The sequence below is a fragment of the Aythya fuligula genome, chromosome 7 (genome assembly GCF_009819795.1).
Source record: "Aythya fuligula isolate bAytFul2 chromosome 7, bAytFul2.pri, whole genome shotgun sequence".
Taxonomy (NCBI): Eukaryota; Metazoa; Chordata; class Aves; order Anseriformes; family Anatidae; genus Aythya; species Aythya fuligula.
Genome location: NC_045565.1, coordinates 5070568 through 5087800, shown reverse-complemented (window position 1 = coordinate 5087800; position 17233 = coordinate 5070568). Strand labels below are relative to the sequence as shown.

General features: G+C 60.4%; 1 protein-coding gene across 2 annotated transcripts; it reads left to right on the top strand.

Moving 5' to 3' along the window:
- Nucleotides 1-7575: 7575 nt before the first annotated feature.
- On the top strand, nt 7576-13144 carry CHST3 (carbohydrate sulfotransferase 3). Of its 2 annotated transcripts, XM_032190701.1 has the most exons (4): nt 7648-7663; nt 8074-8112; nt 10706-10989; nt 11165-13144. In XM_032190701.1, exons 3-4 carry the CDS (start codon nt 10853-10855, stop codon nt 12411-12413), a joined length of 1386 nt encoding a protein of 461 aa, XP_032046592.1. In that variant the 5' UTR covers nt 7648-7663; nt 8074-8112; nt 10706-10852; the 3' UTR covers nt 12414-13144. The 2 variants fall into 2 exon arrangements, with proteins under 2 accessions (XP_032046591.1, XP_032046592.1); XM_032190700.1 differs by lacking the exon at nt 8074-8112 and having other exon boundaries at nt 7576-7663.
- Nucleotides 13145-17233: the final 4089 nt, after the last annotated feature.

Here is a 17233-nt window from a genome sequence, read left to right as displayed (position 1 = left end):
GTCTGCAATGCGGCGCCGCCGCCGCGCCCTATTTATAGGCTGCGCCGCGCATGCGCGCCCCGCGGGGACACGCCCCCCCGCGCGCGCCCCCGCCCCCGCGCGTGCGCCAGGGGAGGGTCGCGCCCGGCGCCCCCTCCCCTCCTCTCTCTACCCCCCCCTTCCCGCGGTGCGGGGGCCGCGCATGCGCGGTGCGGCGCGGGGCTGAGGGGCGCGAAATGGCGGCCGCGGGGCTACGTCACGGCCCCAATGGAGGTCCCCAGCGAACGGTCCCGTCCCGGTCCCCATGAACACCACGGCCCCAACAAACGTCAGTTTTAATGGCAGTTGTACAAAACACAAAGAGCACTCCACAGCCCGGCTTCCTGCAAGCCCTGCCCTTACAGGGCCAGCCAATCACACCAATCTTCTCTTAATTAATCCATAATTATTGCAAGCGCCTGTGTAGCTCTCCACCATGCTGCCCTTCAGACAAGTGCACGCCCAGCATTGCTGTGTTACCCCTACATCTCTTAAAGACAACACTTGTCGATAACATTTAGAAGTTTCCATGCGGTTTCAAGGTTAGGAGGAAGCAGATCTGCTTTGTTTCATTTTGCATATCTATATCCCAACAAGGCAAGACACACTTCTCCTATTAAAATCTTTTTTGAGTCCCAAGCCAAGCTAAGATGCCCCCGTGGGCAGCTGTTCGTTATCCTCTTCTTCTTTGTGAGCAGACCCACCAAGAGAGCCCCACAACTTCATCCAGAGCCTCCAAAGACCACAAGCAGCAGGACCAGGGACTTTTTTAGTTAGGTATTTCCTAACTAAAGTCATATGGACAGAAGCAACCAGACAGAAAGCCATCGTGAACAGCAATTTTGGCCGGAGCAAGCAAACAACCTTTACTCTGGTCCCAAAGCCACCTTGCATAGGCAGGGCCTCTTATCTCTTATCTCTTTGTGAGCACAAAGTGTTGACAAGGCACCGTGACTTTCTAAGCCAACAGTCAGCTACGAGCTTAGGAGCACACACACAAACAGCTTTGTGAAGAATATTTAGAAGTGGGGTGGGGGTAAAATACGGTTGTTTGGAAAAGGAGAGACATTTCAGCAGGCAGGGTGTCTCTGGTGCCACCCCCAATCCATTGCCATTGCAGGCACCAAGACAGCCACTGCCAGCCAAAGTCTGCCTGGAGCTCTGCCACTTCTACTTGTTTGGGGGCTTTTTAAAAATTTTTTAATTATTATTACAAAGCATATAATGATATCTAGCTATCACCTTCCTGATTGTTGCTATGACATAGCATTACCGTTTTTGCAATATCACCTAGTAGTTTTCTCACTTAAAATGGAATCACAACAATTATATAGCATCAAGAGATGCTATATAATAAGCATCTATAAGCACTGGCCATTTGCAACCGATGACGGGACTGTCTGCAAGAGGGAAGCCCCATAGCATGGCTCACCCTACTGAGGTCAGGTCCAGCTCACAGATATGAGGAGCCCACTGCACGGACAGGGACCTCACCCTGACAGCATCAACCGCAGCCGTGCACCATGTACCTACCACCTTCTGCTTTTGCGAGCTTCTGCTCAGATTTGGGGTTTCCCCAAAAGATAGGCCTTTAAGATAAGGTGTGGTATAAGGCTTCTCGGGAATGGCTGTGGCTTGTCCGCAGTCACAAGCAACTGAGTCAGTGTGCTGTGGATGGGGGAGAAGGAGACCTTTCCGACCTCATCCCGGGCACCACGTCTGGCATCCACCGGGCTCTGCCAAGAGCAGCTTCAACTCACTGACCTCCCCGCTCTCAGCCAGCTTTCTGCAAGCCTTAGAAATAGGACAAGACCTTTTCTTTTGGTTATTGAGCTGACTTTGTCGGATAGCCAGCTGCGCAGATAGTGGGGCGCTGCCTACAAGCTGCAAGCATTTCTTCTCACAGGCCCTGAAGCCTCCTTGCAGTGCCCTGTGCAAACTGCTAAACCAGAACCACGGTTGTTTAAATACAGTTGGAGGCTGGTTGTCCGAGAGCTTGTTTTCAGCCCCAGTTTGAGAGGCAGAGAGAAAGTGAGTGGGAAGAGCCCCAGGCCGGGAAGCTGCTGGTAGCAGGGACTGTGCTGCAGCCCAGCCCGTGACTCATTTTCAGGGCTGCCTCCCCTACCAGCCAGTCCAGCCTGGCTGGCACCAGGGCCCGGCCGGCTCCAGAAAGCCTGATGCTCGGTTTTGTCATGCCTACGGCACACAAATTCCTTCCACGGGCCGCCTCGCCCTCCTCCTCCTCCTCCTCCTCCTCCTCCTTCTCCTCGTGCTGCTTTCCTTGCTTTGCATAAGCAGCAGGCACGCACAGGAGACGTCTCTGTTTGGCAATCTCGGAGGCCAGCCAGAGGCCCCTGCAGGCTCTGCTTTTGCAGCCTGCCGGAGACAGCTCTGCAGGAGAAATGCTCTCCTTGCCAAAAATAAATAAATATATAAATATAGGCATTTTCTGCAGCAGCCTGGCTCTCCAACCACTTTGCATTTCCCTTCCGACTGCACCACGCTGTCAGAGAGGAAGCAAAAGCAAGCCACAAATTACAGCCTGGCAGCCTCGGGAAGGGCCTTGAGCACATCTGAAGTTTGTCCCAGCCCGAGCAGAAGCAGCCTCCCAGTGACTCATCACCATCTCGCCGGGGCTCCCCGCCGTGTGCCAGATGCTCTGCCCCCATCCTCGCCGCCACACGGAGGAAAAGCTCCAGCTCCAAGTGGAAGGGGGAAGAAGCACCAGGCCATTTTCCAGCTCATCTGGCCCACGGCGGGCCCCCCGCCTCCTGTCACTTTGTTCTGCTGCTCCTCGGGCTCCTCCACCTCCCTGCCACGGCCCTACAGCCCTGCCCTGCAGAAGCAGATGCTTCTTTGCTGGGTTAGTGACCCGAATCAGCCCAGGGCAGCAGAGCAGCGTGCCATGAGCCAGCAGGGCTGTGAGAGGGAGGCTGAAGCAGCCCCACACTCCTCCACGAGCCTCGCAGCCCCTTGCAGCAGCACGAACAGCCCTGTGACAGCAACGGAGCAACCCGGTCCTCTCCTCAGGCCGGTTTTGAGCCGGGATCCAGCTTGCTGGTGGCAGCACGGGGTGCAGGCAGCTGAGGACCATCCCCTTTTGGCAGCACTCGGTTAACGCTGCTGGCACAGCAGCCCTGCTCCTTCCCACGTTCGACAGCTCAATTATCAAAAGGGGTCACATCAAGTGCACCGGGTTTTCCGAGCAAAGCATAACACAGAAAGCCTCAAATCTCTGCAGAGAGTTCGCATTTCAGCATGTCCTTTGTCCTGCCCCGTGCTTTTCGTTCCAGTTAAAAGTTAATTGTTGCTTTTTATTGTTTCTCCAGCATTTTTGTGCTGCTTGCTGGGATTATACCATTCTTCCAAGGCAGGGCATATCCCAGCACACTGCACTGCTGTTTCAAACCAAATAGAGCAGCCACGGAGCGGAGGGACAGCAGCCATAAATGCTTTGCCCTCGTGAACCAGGGTTTCTGACTTGCAAGACCTGGAAGCACAACAGAGTCGATAGAAAGGCAGCTGATTCTTCATAAATACGGAGGAATCGATATTTCAGCATCACCTTGCAAAGCCCATGCTTCAAAGGAGCTACATAAAAGCGCAGATCCCCATCTCTGCTCTCATTGTGTCATCGTTCCAGGGCTGTCAGCAGTCAGCATGCAGCCAGACAAACCTCTGCTACCAGCGTGCCTCTGAAGGGGAAGCAGTTTTCTTGTTATAAATGGAAAGGAGAATTAAGTCACGGGTTCGTTTGCAAACCCTACTTCCCCCCTCCACCAAACCAAACCAAACCAAACCAAACCAAACCAAACCAAACCAAAGCACCAAACGAAAAATAAAACACCACGAGAAACGTACATCGAGGTTACCCAGGAATAAAATAAAGTAAAAAATAATAATAATAGAGTTTAAAAATATATATCAGAAAGTAAAAGGTGACCAAGGAAAAGAGGAGGGAGGTTTTTGGAGGCCTCGGATCCCATTCACACTACTACAGAAGCAGCTCCCCAGGAAGCGCTGCCCCTTCTCCTCCCTTTCCCCTGTAAGGATTTAAAGCAGGTGACCCCAGCTGCTTACTGGGAGCTCAGATCCCCTCCAGTAAAATTGATTTGGGGGGGATTTCTGCAATAATAGTGAGGGATGAGTGCAGTTACCACCTCCTGCCCTGCCTGAGCCACGTTGTGCTGGTGCACTGAAGCTTGCCATGATGTGAGAGCAGCCAGCTCTCGGCAGCGTCAGCTATCCCCCAAAGAGCCACTTTGCAGAAGGTGCTTTTAATGCATCAACTCCATTAAAAAATACCTAAATAAATAAACTCTGAACCCTTTAAAAACCAGCCCAGCACCACTTCTAAGAGCTAACCCCTCTCCGAAAGGACGCCGCCGCAGAAATAAGCTTTTAGCTCGAGTCCTCAAAGCTTATAGGGGGAAAAAAAGCATTGCTTGGGTGCTGTGGAGCAACGCCTGATGTTCCCCTTTCCTGTGCTTTCGCTCCGAGGCAACAGGCAACAGGTTCCTCATCTTCCACCTCCTCCTGCCCGTGGCCTTGGGGTGGTCTCAGCTCCGAGCACAACCAGCAGCTCCACAGGCCACTGCCCTGCTGCTCTGCAGGTCACGGGTCAGCAGAAACCACGGCCTGAAGGAAAAGCCCCGAGAGCCCTGGGCTTTGCTGAGAAACGGGGCGAGATGGCAGGGCACAAAAAGCTGCCGGGGCTGGTGTTAGGGCCTTACACGTTTTGGTGCCAGGCTGCGACTGCTCTCGCCGTGCTCCTGGAGTTGGACGAGGTTCAGAGGCACGCTAACAGACCTGCTAATTAGCCCGGGGCGATGTGGAAACTGTTTTTCCATTTTATTTTTTTATTTTTTTAAAGAGAATTATCGGGTTTGAGCTGCTCCTATTTCACAAGGGAGCTTAGAAAGCAAACGGCTTTTGCTCCTGTTTGGTTTTCCGGCTGCTGCCCGGGGCAGTCAGGAGACAGGAGGAATTTGGGTGATTTCTGACCCAAAAAGCCTCCAGATTGCCCCATCGCCTGCCCCGACCGGCCCGTTTTTGGGTTGAACAGCGAGGATTTGGTTATCTCGAGGCAGCCAAGGTTTCCAGGCGGAGGCCTTATCTCTGTATGACCACAGGGATTGTCCAGAGGCACCCTCTGCCCTTCTGCAAACAGGGGCTGAGCTCTGGGAGCATCAGCCCCCACAAAAAACCCTGGCAGCCAAGCAAACCAGCAGCAGTCACGCGCCAGCGTGAGCTCAGATCCCTCTGCAGGCGGCTGGGCAATCCCGAGCCCGCCGGGTTTTTTGGGATAGGGTGGCTGGCCGTCTGTCCCATTAGCTTTCTGTGGGTCCTGCTGAGCACATGTAAGTGAAAGGTGTTGCTAGATGCTCTGTGGTTCTTACTTCCTTCTTTTGGAGGGCACAAATTGGCCAAGTCATGTTTTTGCACATGTTTTTACCCCTGCTGAGGCGCGGAGCAGATACAGCTGGTGCCCCTTTTTTGCGGGTTTCCCTTTGCGCACAGAGCGGTCAGCAAGAAAAACCCGGTTGGGGTCCATCTCCCAGCATCAGGCGAAGGGAAGGAACTGAGATTGGTTTGGCTGATCCTAACCAGGCTTTCCCAGGTTGGGCCTCGTCCCCATTTGCCTGTGCAGGGAGCAGGGAGATGTGGATTCACCCAGCGGAGGATGCTCCTGGCCTTACTGAGATGCTCCCTGCACTTTTGGCACCGCAGCGCAGCTCCAGAGCCACCGACCACCCCCCACACACCTTTCCCTCTGTGCCAGGGACTCGGCAGGACAAATTAGCCAGCTCAGGGCTTCCCACCCCCTCGTTTCGAAGGAAATGGGAGCGCAAAGACAAGGCTGGATGTGCCCGGCCCAGCTTGCAAACGGCCCGAGGAATTGCCACCGCTTGCTTTTTCGGTTCCGATTCGGAGCTGGCACCTGCCCACTTCCTCATGCCAAAGAGATAAAAAACTTGATTATCTGGTGGCCCATCGCCCCCGCGGCTCGGTGGCCCTGCTGGGGGCGAGCACCCGCTGCGGGAAGGCCACCACGAAGGGGACGAGGGGCAGGGGACGGGGAGCAGCAGCCCGGGCTCCCCGGGTGTCCCCGTTCCCAGCCGTGCCACCCCGTCGCCGTTTTGGGTCGGGAAAGCGCTGGCGATGAGCCACAGCTAAAAATAATAAAGGCAAAAAACCCGAGCTCGGCGACTTCCCCGTTTCACCCAAGGCGGTTTCGGGGCGAAGCAGAAGCGAAACGGGAACAGAAATCGCGGCGCGGGGCCGCGCGGGGGCGCAGCGGCAGCGGGAGCGCGCCCGGCCCCGCCGCCGGCTCCGGGAGGGATTTTTTTGGGGGGGAGCCCAGGTCCTCGCGCCCCCCCTGGCGAAACAAAGCCGCCAGGAGCCGGGTGCAGCCCTGGGACAAAGCCAGGAGCCTCCTCTCCAGCCTCCCGGCCACATCCTGGCCCCCCTGGGAAGCGAAACCCCGGGGGGAAGCAGCCAAGCGGCGGGGCCGGAGGGCGGAATTGGGCAGCCCCTGGTGCGCGCCAGGCGAGCTGCCAGAAAAGCTCTGTCCCCGTTTTACGGAGCAAAGGGCAGCCCAGGCAGAGCAGGACGTGGCCACCGCCGCCTCCTCAGCTTGTGCCGGGGGCAAAAAAACAGCCGGGAGGAGAGTTTGATGCCATCCAGGGCCGGGATGCTCCTGGGGAGAGGAGCACCCCTCCTGCTGCCAGCAAGGTGCTGCCCCACACGCCTTGCCTTCGTTAGGAGCCAGACACTAACGAGCTGCACGGGCCGTCACATGCAAGCACCCATACAACTCGTGTTTCTGCATAACACCACGGAGAAACTATGCTGGGAATGCACGAGAGGATGAAACATCTTGTGGGGACCCATTTTTGGGGTCTTTCCCTGTGGAACTCGCAGTGGGGGTGCACAAATTTCCACGCATAAGCCAGAGCTGCTGTCCCCATCCACCTGGACATCACAGCCCACCCTGTGGGGACAGGAACAGCCCTGCACAGCGAGGGGGAGATGCTGGTCCCCCCCGATGGGCCACGGTGGCCAGCGCTCCCCCAAAAGGGCCACGCTCACCAGGGCACCCATGCGCATCGCATCATCGCCTGCCTGGCACACGGGGGCCATCGGGTGCCACAGAGCCACCCACAGACCCTACACGGGGACTAATGCGGAGGTCTTGGGGTGGCCAACATGCATGGGGTGGCCAATACGAGGTCTTAGGGTGACCAAAGTGGGGTCTCGGGGCACATTTGGGGGGGCAACGCCAAAAGGGAGGAGATGGGCACGGAGATGGGGGAGCGAGGAGCAGCCGGCGAGAGCCACGGAGAGGGAGCATCAGGGGGGGACGTGGGGGTGGCACGGAGAGAAACTTTTCCCCCAAGCTCCCCGTTCCTCAGCACGGTGCAGGATCTGTCCCCGGCACCGTGGGACGATGGCCTGGGGCCCCAGCCCCGCCCCGGCCCCGCTCCCCCCTCCGGCACCCCGGGAGGAAGGAAAGAAGGGAGGGAGGGAGGGAGGAAAGAAGGAGGGAGGGAAAAGGGAGGGAGGGAGGATGACAGCGCCGTGAAGAAAAGCAGGGGACCCGCCGCCCTCCCCGCTCCCGCACGGCAGGACCGGGCCCTCAGGGGTAGGTGAGGGTGGCACTGGGGGACACTTGGCCAAGGGGGGGGTCCCCGGGGGTCCCGGCACCCTGCAGGGGCACCAGGAGCCGGATCCAGCGGGGGGCTCGGACGGGGAGTTGCGGGAAGTTGGGGGAAGGGGAAAGGGAAAAGAGGGGGGAAGGCACAATCCTGGCACCGGGGGGGTTTGGGGGGCTCCGTGGTCGCCCCCCAAAGCCCCTCGGAGGCGGCTCCAGGGCTCCGCCACCGCCGCCTTTGTGCTGCCTCCGGCCGCGCCTTTGTCTGCGGGCAGGGAGCCCCCGCTGGGCCTGGGGGGTCCCCGGGACCCCCGGCCAAGCAGCTCGGGGCCGTGGCAGAAAATTAAAAAAAAAACAAAAAAAAACAAAACAACAAAACCACATTCTCTCTATATTTATAGAGGGAGAGATGGATGCGTCCGGCAGAAGGCGAAGCCGGGGTGAGCCGGGAAGCAGCGGGGCGGCGCGGGGGGAACTTTTCCCGCAGCGATCCCGGAGTTGCATCATCCGGCCCCATGGGCAGCGCCGGCAAGTTGGTGGCGGGGGGCTGCTGGGGGGCTGCGGGCACTGGCCGGGTGGCCACAGGACCCCAAGGGGCTCTGTGGCCAGCGGTGGGGGGGGTCTGGTGGCCGGACCCTGTCTCGGCACCGTTGGGCAGCCCCGAGCTCGGCCTGAGCCCGCAGCATCCCCCCGCTGCTCGCCAGCCCCTCGCCAGCTGCAGGTGGTGCCGAAAAAAAACAGCTGTGGCTGCCAGTGGGTTTGGTTCGAGTTTGGGTAATTTGGGGTAGGAGTTTGGGGTTTTTTTGGGTGGCCGGGCGCCGCTCGCTGCCGGGCCAGGTGAAACCCCGAGTGTGTCGTAGCTGCGGGGTGCTGGGTTCGGCCGGGTGCTGGGCGCAGACAGCTCTCCTCGGGCACCAGCCGAGGCCAGAGGGAGGAAAACTCACCCCGTGGTGGCCACAAATTTGGGCTGGGGACACCAACATGCTCCTCCGACGGGCACCTCGCCGGCCCCAGTTTGGCCAAGGCTCGGGGCTATTCTGGGCAACTTTATAAACAGCGTAGGAGTTGATGTTTTTTTTTCTCCCTCCCTCTCCTTTTTTCTTTTTTTAACTTGAATTACACGTGTTGTTTTTGAGCAAAAAACAAGCACCTCTGAGCGAAAAACCCCGGAGGGAGCAGCCAAAGCCAAGCGGTGCCACGCTCCAGCGCCTCCAGCCCGCTGCAGGGGGACAGGAGCCGGCCGGGGGGCGAGCTGCTGGCCCCGGAGGACAGGCAGGGGCAGGAGCACGACCCCTGTGAGGCGAGGGCAAACAGGGAAACCATCAGGTTTCCCTCCCAGCCTCAGGAGGGGAAGCAGTTGATAAACACGGAGGGAGCCGGTTTGTTGTGATTTATCTTTTTTTTTTTCTGCACGGGTTGCAGACAAAGAGATCAGCCCGCACGCCTGCTCTCTTTGTTGTTCCAGCCGAGGGTTTCGCCGGGTCCTTTTCCCAACCTGATGGAGCAAAGTGCTCCAGAGGGGCTCCCGGGCACCGGCTGCCAGCCGGCGCTTCACCTACCGGCTCTGGGAACTCATCCTCAGCCCGTTGAGTCAGCGGAGGAAAATGTGACTTCACCCCGTCACACCTCCGGCTGCTTTCCCCCGCGAGCCCGCAGGCGCCTTCCCTGCCCTGGATGCCGTCTCCAGGCCGGAGGAAGGATGGGGAAGGGCTGGCCCCGTGCATCGCCCCTCGCCCTCTGCTCGGAAAAAACAGGCTGAAACGAAAAGCTCTTTGGGTTTAGGGAAGAGCCGGGTCCCTCAGCCTGCTCTCCCGTGCACAGAGCCCCTCTGTTCCCCCGCACAAAGAGCCGCTTGTGGCTCTCCTCCTGCCCCGGCCGGGCTGCGCCGCGCGCTCCCCAGCGAGGAAGAGCTCGAGGACGCCGAGCAGCCCCCGGCCACCTCGCTGGGTCACCACAGCCCCCTCCTTGCTGCTCTCAAACCAGGACGTGCAGGGCTCGGGGTGCTTTCTGCCTGCCCCCTGTGCCTCCCCGGCCCCAAGGCTGAGCCCTGCCAGGGTTCAGGGACCCGGCGGCTCATCTGCCGGCAGCCGCTCCTCTATTTAATGAATTACGCCCACCCCGGGCCTCCAAATCTTGTGTTTTGCTGGAAATTGCTCTCTGTACAGTCCCTGTGAATGATTCCTGGTCTGTGGATCATTTGTGGTTTGTCCGCTGTGGGCATTAGAGAGGGGGAAATCCTGGGCTGGCTGCGCCCAGGGCGCTTGGCAGCGCGCAGGGCGCCGGCGCTGACCCTGGGAGCCGCCTTCCCAGCGCTCGCGACTCCAGATCCGAAACTCATTCCCCTGGCAGCCTCCCCGGGAGCGGCCGGCACCCTCTGCCAGGGTCTGTACGCTTTAATTTCCCCTGGGGGCTGCCGAAATACCCCGAGCCCTGCCACTGCACGGGCACCGGGAGCTTGGTGGGGCGAGGGGAAGGCTTGGGGCAGCGGTGGGCGCGTGGTGCTCCGGAGGCGGGCGCTTTGGCAGGGCAGCAGGGGCATGAAATGCAGGGTTTCCACACACGGTGTGTGATGGAGAGCGGGGCCACGAGGGGCCCTCCGCCTTCGTCCAGTTCCTGGAAACTCCCCAGCTTTCGTTTTGAGACCCACAGGAAGGCGGAAGCTGCGCCCCAAGCACCCCGTGGCAGGAAGCTGCCCGGCCCCCCAAAAAGTCCCTTGCCCCGAGCGCCTGGCTGAGCGATTCCCCCTGCCCGGGGGGGGGATTTTTGGCCGGCAGCTGGCAGGGATTGGGTTTCGGCGCTGCCGGGAGGAGGTGCAGGAAGGGGTCTCTCCTCCGGCAGATTTATTTCGGGAGCGGGGAGAGCGGCGCTGTCAGCAGCTGCTGGGTGCGGGGTGGAAGCGATAAAAGGGTTTTTGTGGCGCACAGCGACGGGAAATCGCCTCCAGGCCCTCGGCACGGGCTCTCCACACGTGGACGTTGCCGGAGAAGCAAGCGCAGGGGAAGGCCCTGATGTGTCCCCTCCTTGTCCCCGCAGGCCAGGGCCGCCCGGAGGGGGATGCCGAGGAGCAGAGGATGCCCAGCAGATAGCGCAGGGCAGCGGCAGCCCGGCCAGGGGCTCCCCTGAGGCCGGGAGGGACGCTGGGAGGACGCAGAAGCCCCGGCTTCCCGGCTCTGCCTCCCCATGGAGAGGAGATCCGCCCTGCCCCAGGACCTCCGCGAGGTGCTGCACTGCCTGAAGATGAGGAGCAAGTACGCCGTGCTGCTGGTGTTCGTGGTGGGCCTGGTCATCATCGAGAAGGAGAACAACTTCATCTCCAGGTAGGGAGCACGGGGGCTTTCAGCCTGCTTTTAGCCCTACACCCACCCGCCCTGCCTGCTTGGCGACCCCAGGTGCTGCGGGGAGAAGCGCAAGGGGGTCCCCAAAACCCCTGTGGGGACGGAGGGGTGGACGGAGGGGTGTCCTCAGCCCCTCGCTGTGCTCGCTCTCCCGCAGGGTGTCGGACAAGCTGAAGCAGTCCCCGCAGGCGCTGCCGGAGGCCAACGACACGGAGGCCAGCCCGACGCCGGCCGAAAACGGGTCCCTGGCCTCGCTGCGCCAGCTGGACGCCGCCTTCTCGCAGCTGAGGACGCGGCTGCACAACGTCACCCTGCAGCTGGCCGGGGGGCTGGCGACGGCGGGGACGGCACCCCCGGAGCCCCGGCGGCACGTCCTGCTGATGGCCACCACCCGCACAGGCTCCTCCTTCGTCGGGGAGTTCTTCAACCAGCAGGGCAACATCTTCTACCTCTTCGAGCCGCTGTGGCACATCGAGAGGACGGTCACCTTCGAGCCGGGCGGCGCCAACGCGGTGGGGTCGGCCCTGGTGTACCGCCACGTCCTGCAGCAGCTCTTCCTCTGCGACCTCTACACCCTGGAGAGCTTCATCTCGCCGGCGCCCGAGGAGCACCTGACGCCCTTCATGTTCCGCCGGGGCTCCAGCCGCTCGCTGTGCGAGGAGCCCGTCTGCACGCCGGCCCTCAAGAAGGTCTTCGAGAAGTACCACTGCAAGAACCGCCGCTGCGGGCCCCTCAACGTCACGCTGGCGGCCGAGGCGTGCCGGCGCAAGCAGCACGTGGCCCTGAAGACGGTGCGCATCCGGCAGCTGGAGTTCCTGCAGCCGCTGGCGGAGGACCCGCGGCTGGACCTGCGCGTCATCCAGCTGGTGCGCGACCCCCGCGCCGTGCTGGCCTCCCGCATGGTGGCCTTCTCGGGCAAGTACGAGAGCTGGAAGAAGTGGGCGGCCGAAGGGGCGGCCCCGCTGCAGGAGGACGAGGTGCAGAGGCTGCGGGGCAACTGCGAGAGCATCCGCCTGTCGGCCGAGCTGGGGCTGCGGCGGCCGGGCTGGCTGCGGGGCCGCTACATGCTGGTGCGCTACGAGGACGTGGCGCGGGCGCCGCTGCGCAAGGCGGAGGAGATGTACCGCTTCGCCGGCATCCGCCCCACGCCCCAGGTGGAGGAGTGGATCCGCGCCAACACGCAGGCGCCCCGCGACGGCAGCGGCATCTACTCCACGCAGAAGAACTCCTCGGAGCAGTTCGAGAAGTGGCGCTTCAGCATCCCCTTCAAGCTGGCGCAGGTGGTGCAGGACGCCTGCGCCCCGGCCATGCGCCTCTTCGGCTACAAGCTGGCCGGCAGCCCCGAGGAGCTGACGAACCGCTCGCTCAGCCTGCTGGAGGAGGGACCCCCCTCCTGGGTCACGTAACCGCAGCTGGGGGACCTTCGACTTTCCGGGAGGGCTGTGCAGCCTGGGGGCTCGCCGAAACCGCGCCGTGCCCTCCAAACGCTGCCGTCGCGGGGAGGGACTGAGCACGGAAAGCAGCACGGCTGCCCCGCCTGATGTGGGGCCCAAAGCAGCGCTGCGCTGAGCACCAGCAGGGACCCGAAGCCCAAAGGCCTTACTGGTTTAGTGCCTTCACACCAGCACGGACTGGGAGCCGCCCGCGGAGCCCCAGCCGGCAGCACGACGAGGTGGCTGCTCGGGTTTGCGCTCCTCAGTGTTGGTTCAAGGGGGGTGGGGGTGTTTGGTTGGTTTTTAAGTTTGTTTTCTTCCTTTTTCTCCGTGTACCAGGGTTGCAGGGCAAATCTATTTATTTATTACGTGAAAAAGAGGGGGAGGTACACCGGGGGTCAGAGCTAAGCCCAAAAAAATCAGAGCAGCACAACGTGCTGTGGAGAAACAGGGACACCTCCAGCGAAGGCAGGGGGATCGTGGCCCACGGGAGAGCCCCAGGAGAGGGGAATTGGGGATGCAGCTCCCCAAAAAACCCTGGGCACAGCGGGGCAGGGATGCTGCCAGCAGCCAGCACCGGCCACAACCTCACACCGGGGCGAGGACACCCTGGAGCAGCTGAACCTTGGCACCTGCTGGAAGCCGTTTCACCTGACTTAAGTAAAAAAAAATCCCAATAATACAAAGGAGCAGATTCCAAAGCATCTCCTGTCTTGTTGGTGTTCGTCCCCCCCACCCCAAAAACGTGCCCCGTAAGCCACAGGCAGGATCGGGAGAGCCCCTGGCTCCTCCGGGAGCCTTGGCAGCTGCCGAGGAGCATCGGGGGGCAAAGCGAGGGGCCCCCACTGCTGTCCCCGAGCCCAGCAGGGCCACCCGCGGCTCGCTGGGGCCACCGGCCCCCTTTGACAAAAGCAAAAATAAATAAGCAGAACTCAGCCGCCGCCGGCTCGGCTCTGCTCGGCGAGCTCACAAAAGCTGCGTTTTTTGACCCAAAGCGGAGAACAGAGGCGGCATTGAGGAGCGCGGGGAGCAGCCACGCCAGAGCCGTCGGCAGCCGTCCTCCCGCAGCAGCCGGGGTTTTTCCTTTCCCCCCCTTTCGCTCCGCTTGCATCTGGCCTCAAGATGGGAGGGAGCCGGGGTGCTGGATGCTGCCGGGCTCCAGAGAGGGGGCAAAAGCGGGGTTTGTGCAAAAACAAGGGGAAAAAGGGAACAAAACTCAGCTCTAGTCCTTCTCCATGCCATTAAGGACACGGATTTGGGGGGAAAAGGGTGCGTTTTCAGCCTGAAGACCTACCTGAGGGTTCTGCTGCACTCACACGGGCTGTGCCAGAAGACTGCATCCGCACCGACACCAAAAGCCCTCCCTGGGAAGGATCCAAGCTTTCTGGGACAAAACAGCTCCCAGAGAGGCTCAGGCTCACCCCAAACCAAACAACCCTCGTTATTTCATCCTCTAGAGCTGCTCCCTCCCCTTTACAACCTGCCCTAAGCAGCACAGTGCCCGCAGCTCTGCTGCGTCCCGCTGCTGGCGCAGGCCCCCATAGAGCCAGCCGCAGCTGTCCTTTGGGGAAAACGGGGGAAAATTGGTGATGACTGTCACCAGAAGGAGACTTTCTGCAGGCAGCCCAGCGAGGGGAGGACAGAGCCACCAGCCGAAGCCTGGAAGTTAATAAAAAAAAGCCATTTTCCAGCTTGGCACAAGGTTTATCTTGAACACAAGAAGCCCCTGCTGCCCTGCCGGCCCTCCTAACCCCCCGTCCCCTTCTCCTCTCCTGCTCCAGCTCGAGTTAATGGGATTGGCTTTGCTAATCCCCCAGTACTATCAGAGGGGGATTTCTGCAGCGGGACCAGGAGCAAACCTATGGCCAAGCCCTGTCCACCCCGCTGCCTCCTGCCCGGGCCCAGCCTTGCCCATGGAGGGCTCGGCGCGCTCCCCGCGGCCAGGGCTCAGGGCCGGGGGCTGCAGCAGACGTGGACAGGTCAGAATTAAATGACAGCCTTGTTTTCTGTTGTGTTTTTTTTCTTTTTTTTTTTTTTTTTTAAGAGGCTGCATGCCTGACCAGACCGCATTTCTTGGTCCGCATCCCATATTTATCCTGTAATTACACCTCCAGACAAAGGCCGCCTGTCTGCGCGGGCGCTGTTTTTAAGGACACGGTTTTATTCCACCTTGGGCTTTCACCGCCGCGAAGTCCTGGGGATTTGGGGGAAGAAAACACCCCACGATGCGGGGGTGAAAGCTGTTCTTTCTTGCAACCCAGAACCCGACCACACATCCTGCTGCTCCGGCACCCCGCGGGCAGTAACGCCACCAAACCCAGCACCGGGCTTGTCCCGTAGGAGAAGGATGTCACCCAAGTGCTGAGCCCCGTGCTCCGTGCAGCAGGACCAGAGCAATCCCATAAAAATCCCATAAAAAACCTCCTGGGTAAGGCTGGCCGAGCTCCTTGCACCTGCCCGGCCCACAGCACCACCAGCGATGGATTCCCACAAGCCGGCGTTTTGCTCCAATTAACACCCACCACAGTTTTGGCTCCACAGGGGCGGTGAAGATGTGCCCTGCCCGAAAACCAAAGGCATTTGCTGGGCTTTTTGGGGCACGGTTTCCTCCCAGGGAGGAGCTTCACCACCAGGAGCAGGGGGAAGTTTTGTGACCCCAGCTCCCCACGGCCGCTCTTTCGCTGCTCATGCAGCCCAGCTGAAATGCAGAGAGCTGTGAGCTTTGCTTTTTTTTTCCCCAAATCCCCTTTTTTTTTTTCTTTTTTCCACGTGGGATCTGCCCGTCAGTGCACGTGGATGTTTTGCCCAGCCCGACCGACACAAGGTGGCCTTGGTGCCGAGGGCTGTGGTCAGCAGCTGGGCGATGCCACCGAGGAACTGGAAATGAAAAAACGAGCGTGGTTGGAGAGGGAATAAATAAAGCAGAGCCTTGTTGACTCTCGTTGAAAGCAGATTTTATTTATAAGGTAAAAAACAGGCAGTGGTGACGTTTAAGAGCAGCCGGGAACTGGCCTGAATTGATTTTTCCAGGCAATTCTTTGCCCTGGGTTACCCGGGGTGGTGGCAGAGACCCTGTGGCACATGGGAATGACCAGAGCTCGCTAAGAGCCGTCCTAAAGTCCAAAGCAATCCCTTCATCACACCTAGGGAAACGCCGGCACCTTTGCAGGGAAGCATCTCTCAGCCCTGCACCTGCTTTTGTGGCAGGACGAGGGGACAAGGAACGTGCAGAGCAGGGCAGGAGGCAGCCCCGGGGCACCTCCGAGGTGGGACGAGCACCCCGCAGAGCCCCTTCCCTAAGCAATATTCCCCCTACAAACCCTCTCTGAAGCCAGCCAGCTCTTTCTGCAGCCACCTGCCCGCAGACAGCCGGATAAATGCTGTCCAACACCGCGTTTGCCAACGCCGGGCACACACCTGCCTGCAGCGAGCTCCCCGCGCCCACGCTGCCTTGAGCACGGATTTTTTTATCCCCATTTGCCTGGGGCTCGAGGTGAGGCTTCCTGAGCTGGTCACAAAGGCCCCTTTTAGCTGGGCTGTTTGCTCTGGGCCCTGTCTGTGCCGCCGGCCTTGTCCTTCTTGTTGGTGCATCTCCGGCTCACTGGCTTGGAGGATTTTCCCCGTGTTTTTCAGCAGTGGCCCTGACCTTCTGGTGTGAAACCGGATTCTCCTGAGCACCCCCTCTGCCCGCCAGCAGAAACCTCACGGGGGTGTGGAGCTGCCCCTGCCACCGGCTTTGGCTCGACTTGAAGGCACTCCGAGGAAAAACAAACCCACCCGGGGCCATGCCCGCGGATGTTTTCCCTTTGTCTTGGAGGCAGGTTTAGGGGATTTGCGTTGTGGCCAGCAGAGATAGGGCAGGAACAGCGCCTGCTTTGTGGCAGCCGCGGTGCAAATAGCCCTATTTAAGGATTTTTTGGCACCCTCCATGCTTGCAGGGCCTCTGTCAGCCTCCCTGCGACCAGGACACCCAGCACGTCCCCGTCCCACGCCGAGCTGCCTGCACCCTCTGGCGGCCACGCCGCCTCCCTCGCAGCATCCCACCGGGACGCCCTGAAAACGCTGCTCCCACCCCAAAACCTGGGCATGATTTGGGGTTTTCTGCCTCCCGGCTACCTCCAGCCGACGGCCAGGACCAGCCCTGGAGGAGCGAGCTCAGCTCGGGGCCCACCTCCTTGGTTTTCCTGAAAAAATACAAATTCCTTCCTCCATCCCCTGTGGGTGAGGGCTGGGGGGAGTGCTCCAGCCCTCGATGCGGGGCTGGTGGGCACTGCAGGAGGAACAAGGAGCAGAGGCGGCCTTCAAACCCTCCCGTGGAGCACAGGGCAGCGCTGCCAGCAGCGTGCCCGGGAGCTATAATTACCACGGGGCCGGCCGCCTATATTTATCCGCAGTGCCACAGGAGCCAGAAGACTTTGGGGCGGTGATTTCTGAGCTCTGGGCGCCCTTTTTGCTGCAAACTTCTTCATCCCCAAGGGGAGAAAACCATTTAAAACGTGCTCGCAGCCCAAGGAGCTCGAGGGCTGCAGGTGGAGGCTGGAGCTTGCAAAAACGCTGCTGCAGATGGAGCTGCAGGGGCGCACGGCTCGGCACAGCTTGGCACGGCTCGGCACGGCTCGGCACAGCTCGGCACGGCTCAAAACAGCTCAGCATGGCTCACAAGAGCTCAGCATGGCTCAGCACGGCTCGGCACGCCCCGCAGGGTGCTGTGCTGAGTCAGGGGGCGGGTAAGAGGCGGGCCAGCTCCTGCAGCACTGCGCTGGAGCCTTCCTCGCCCCCCGAAGAGGAGCGTC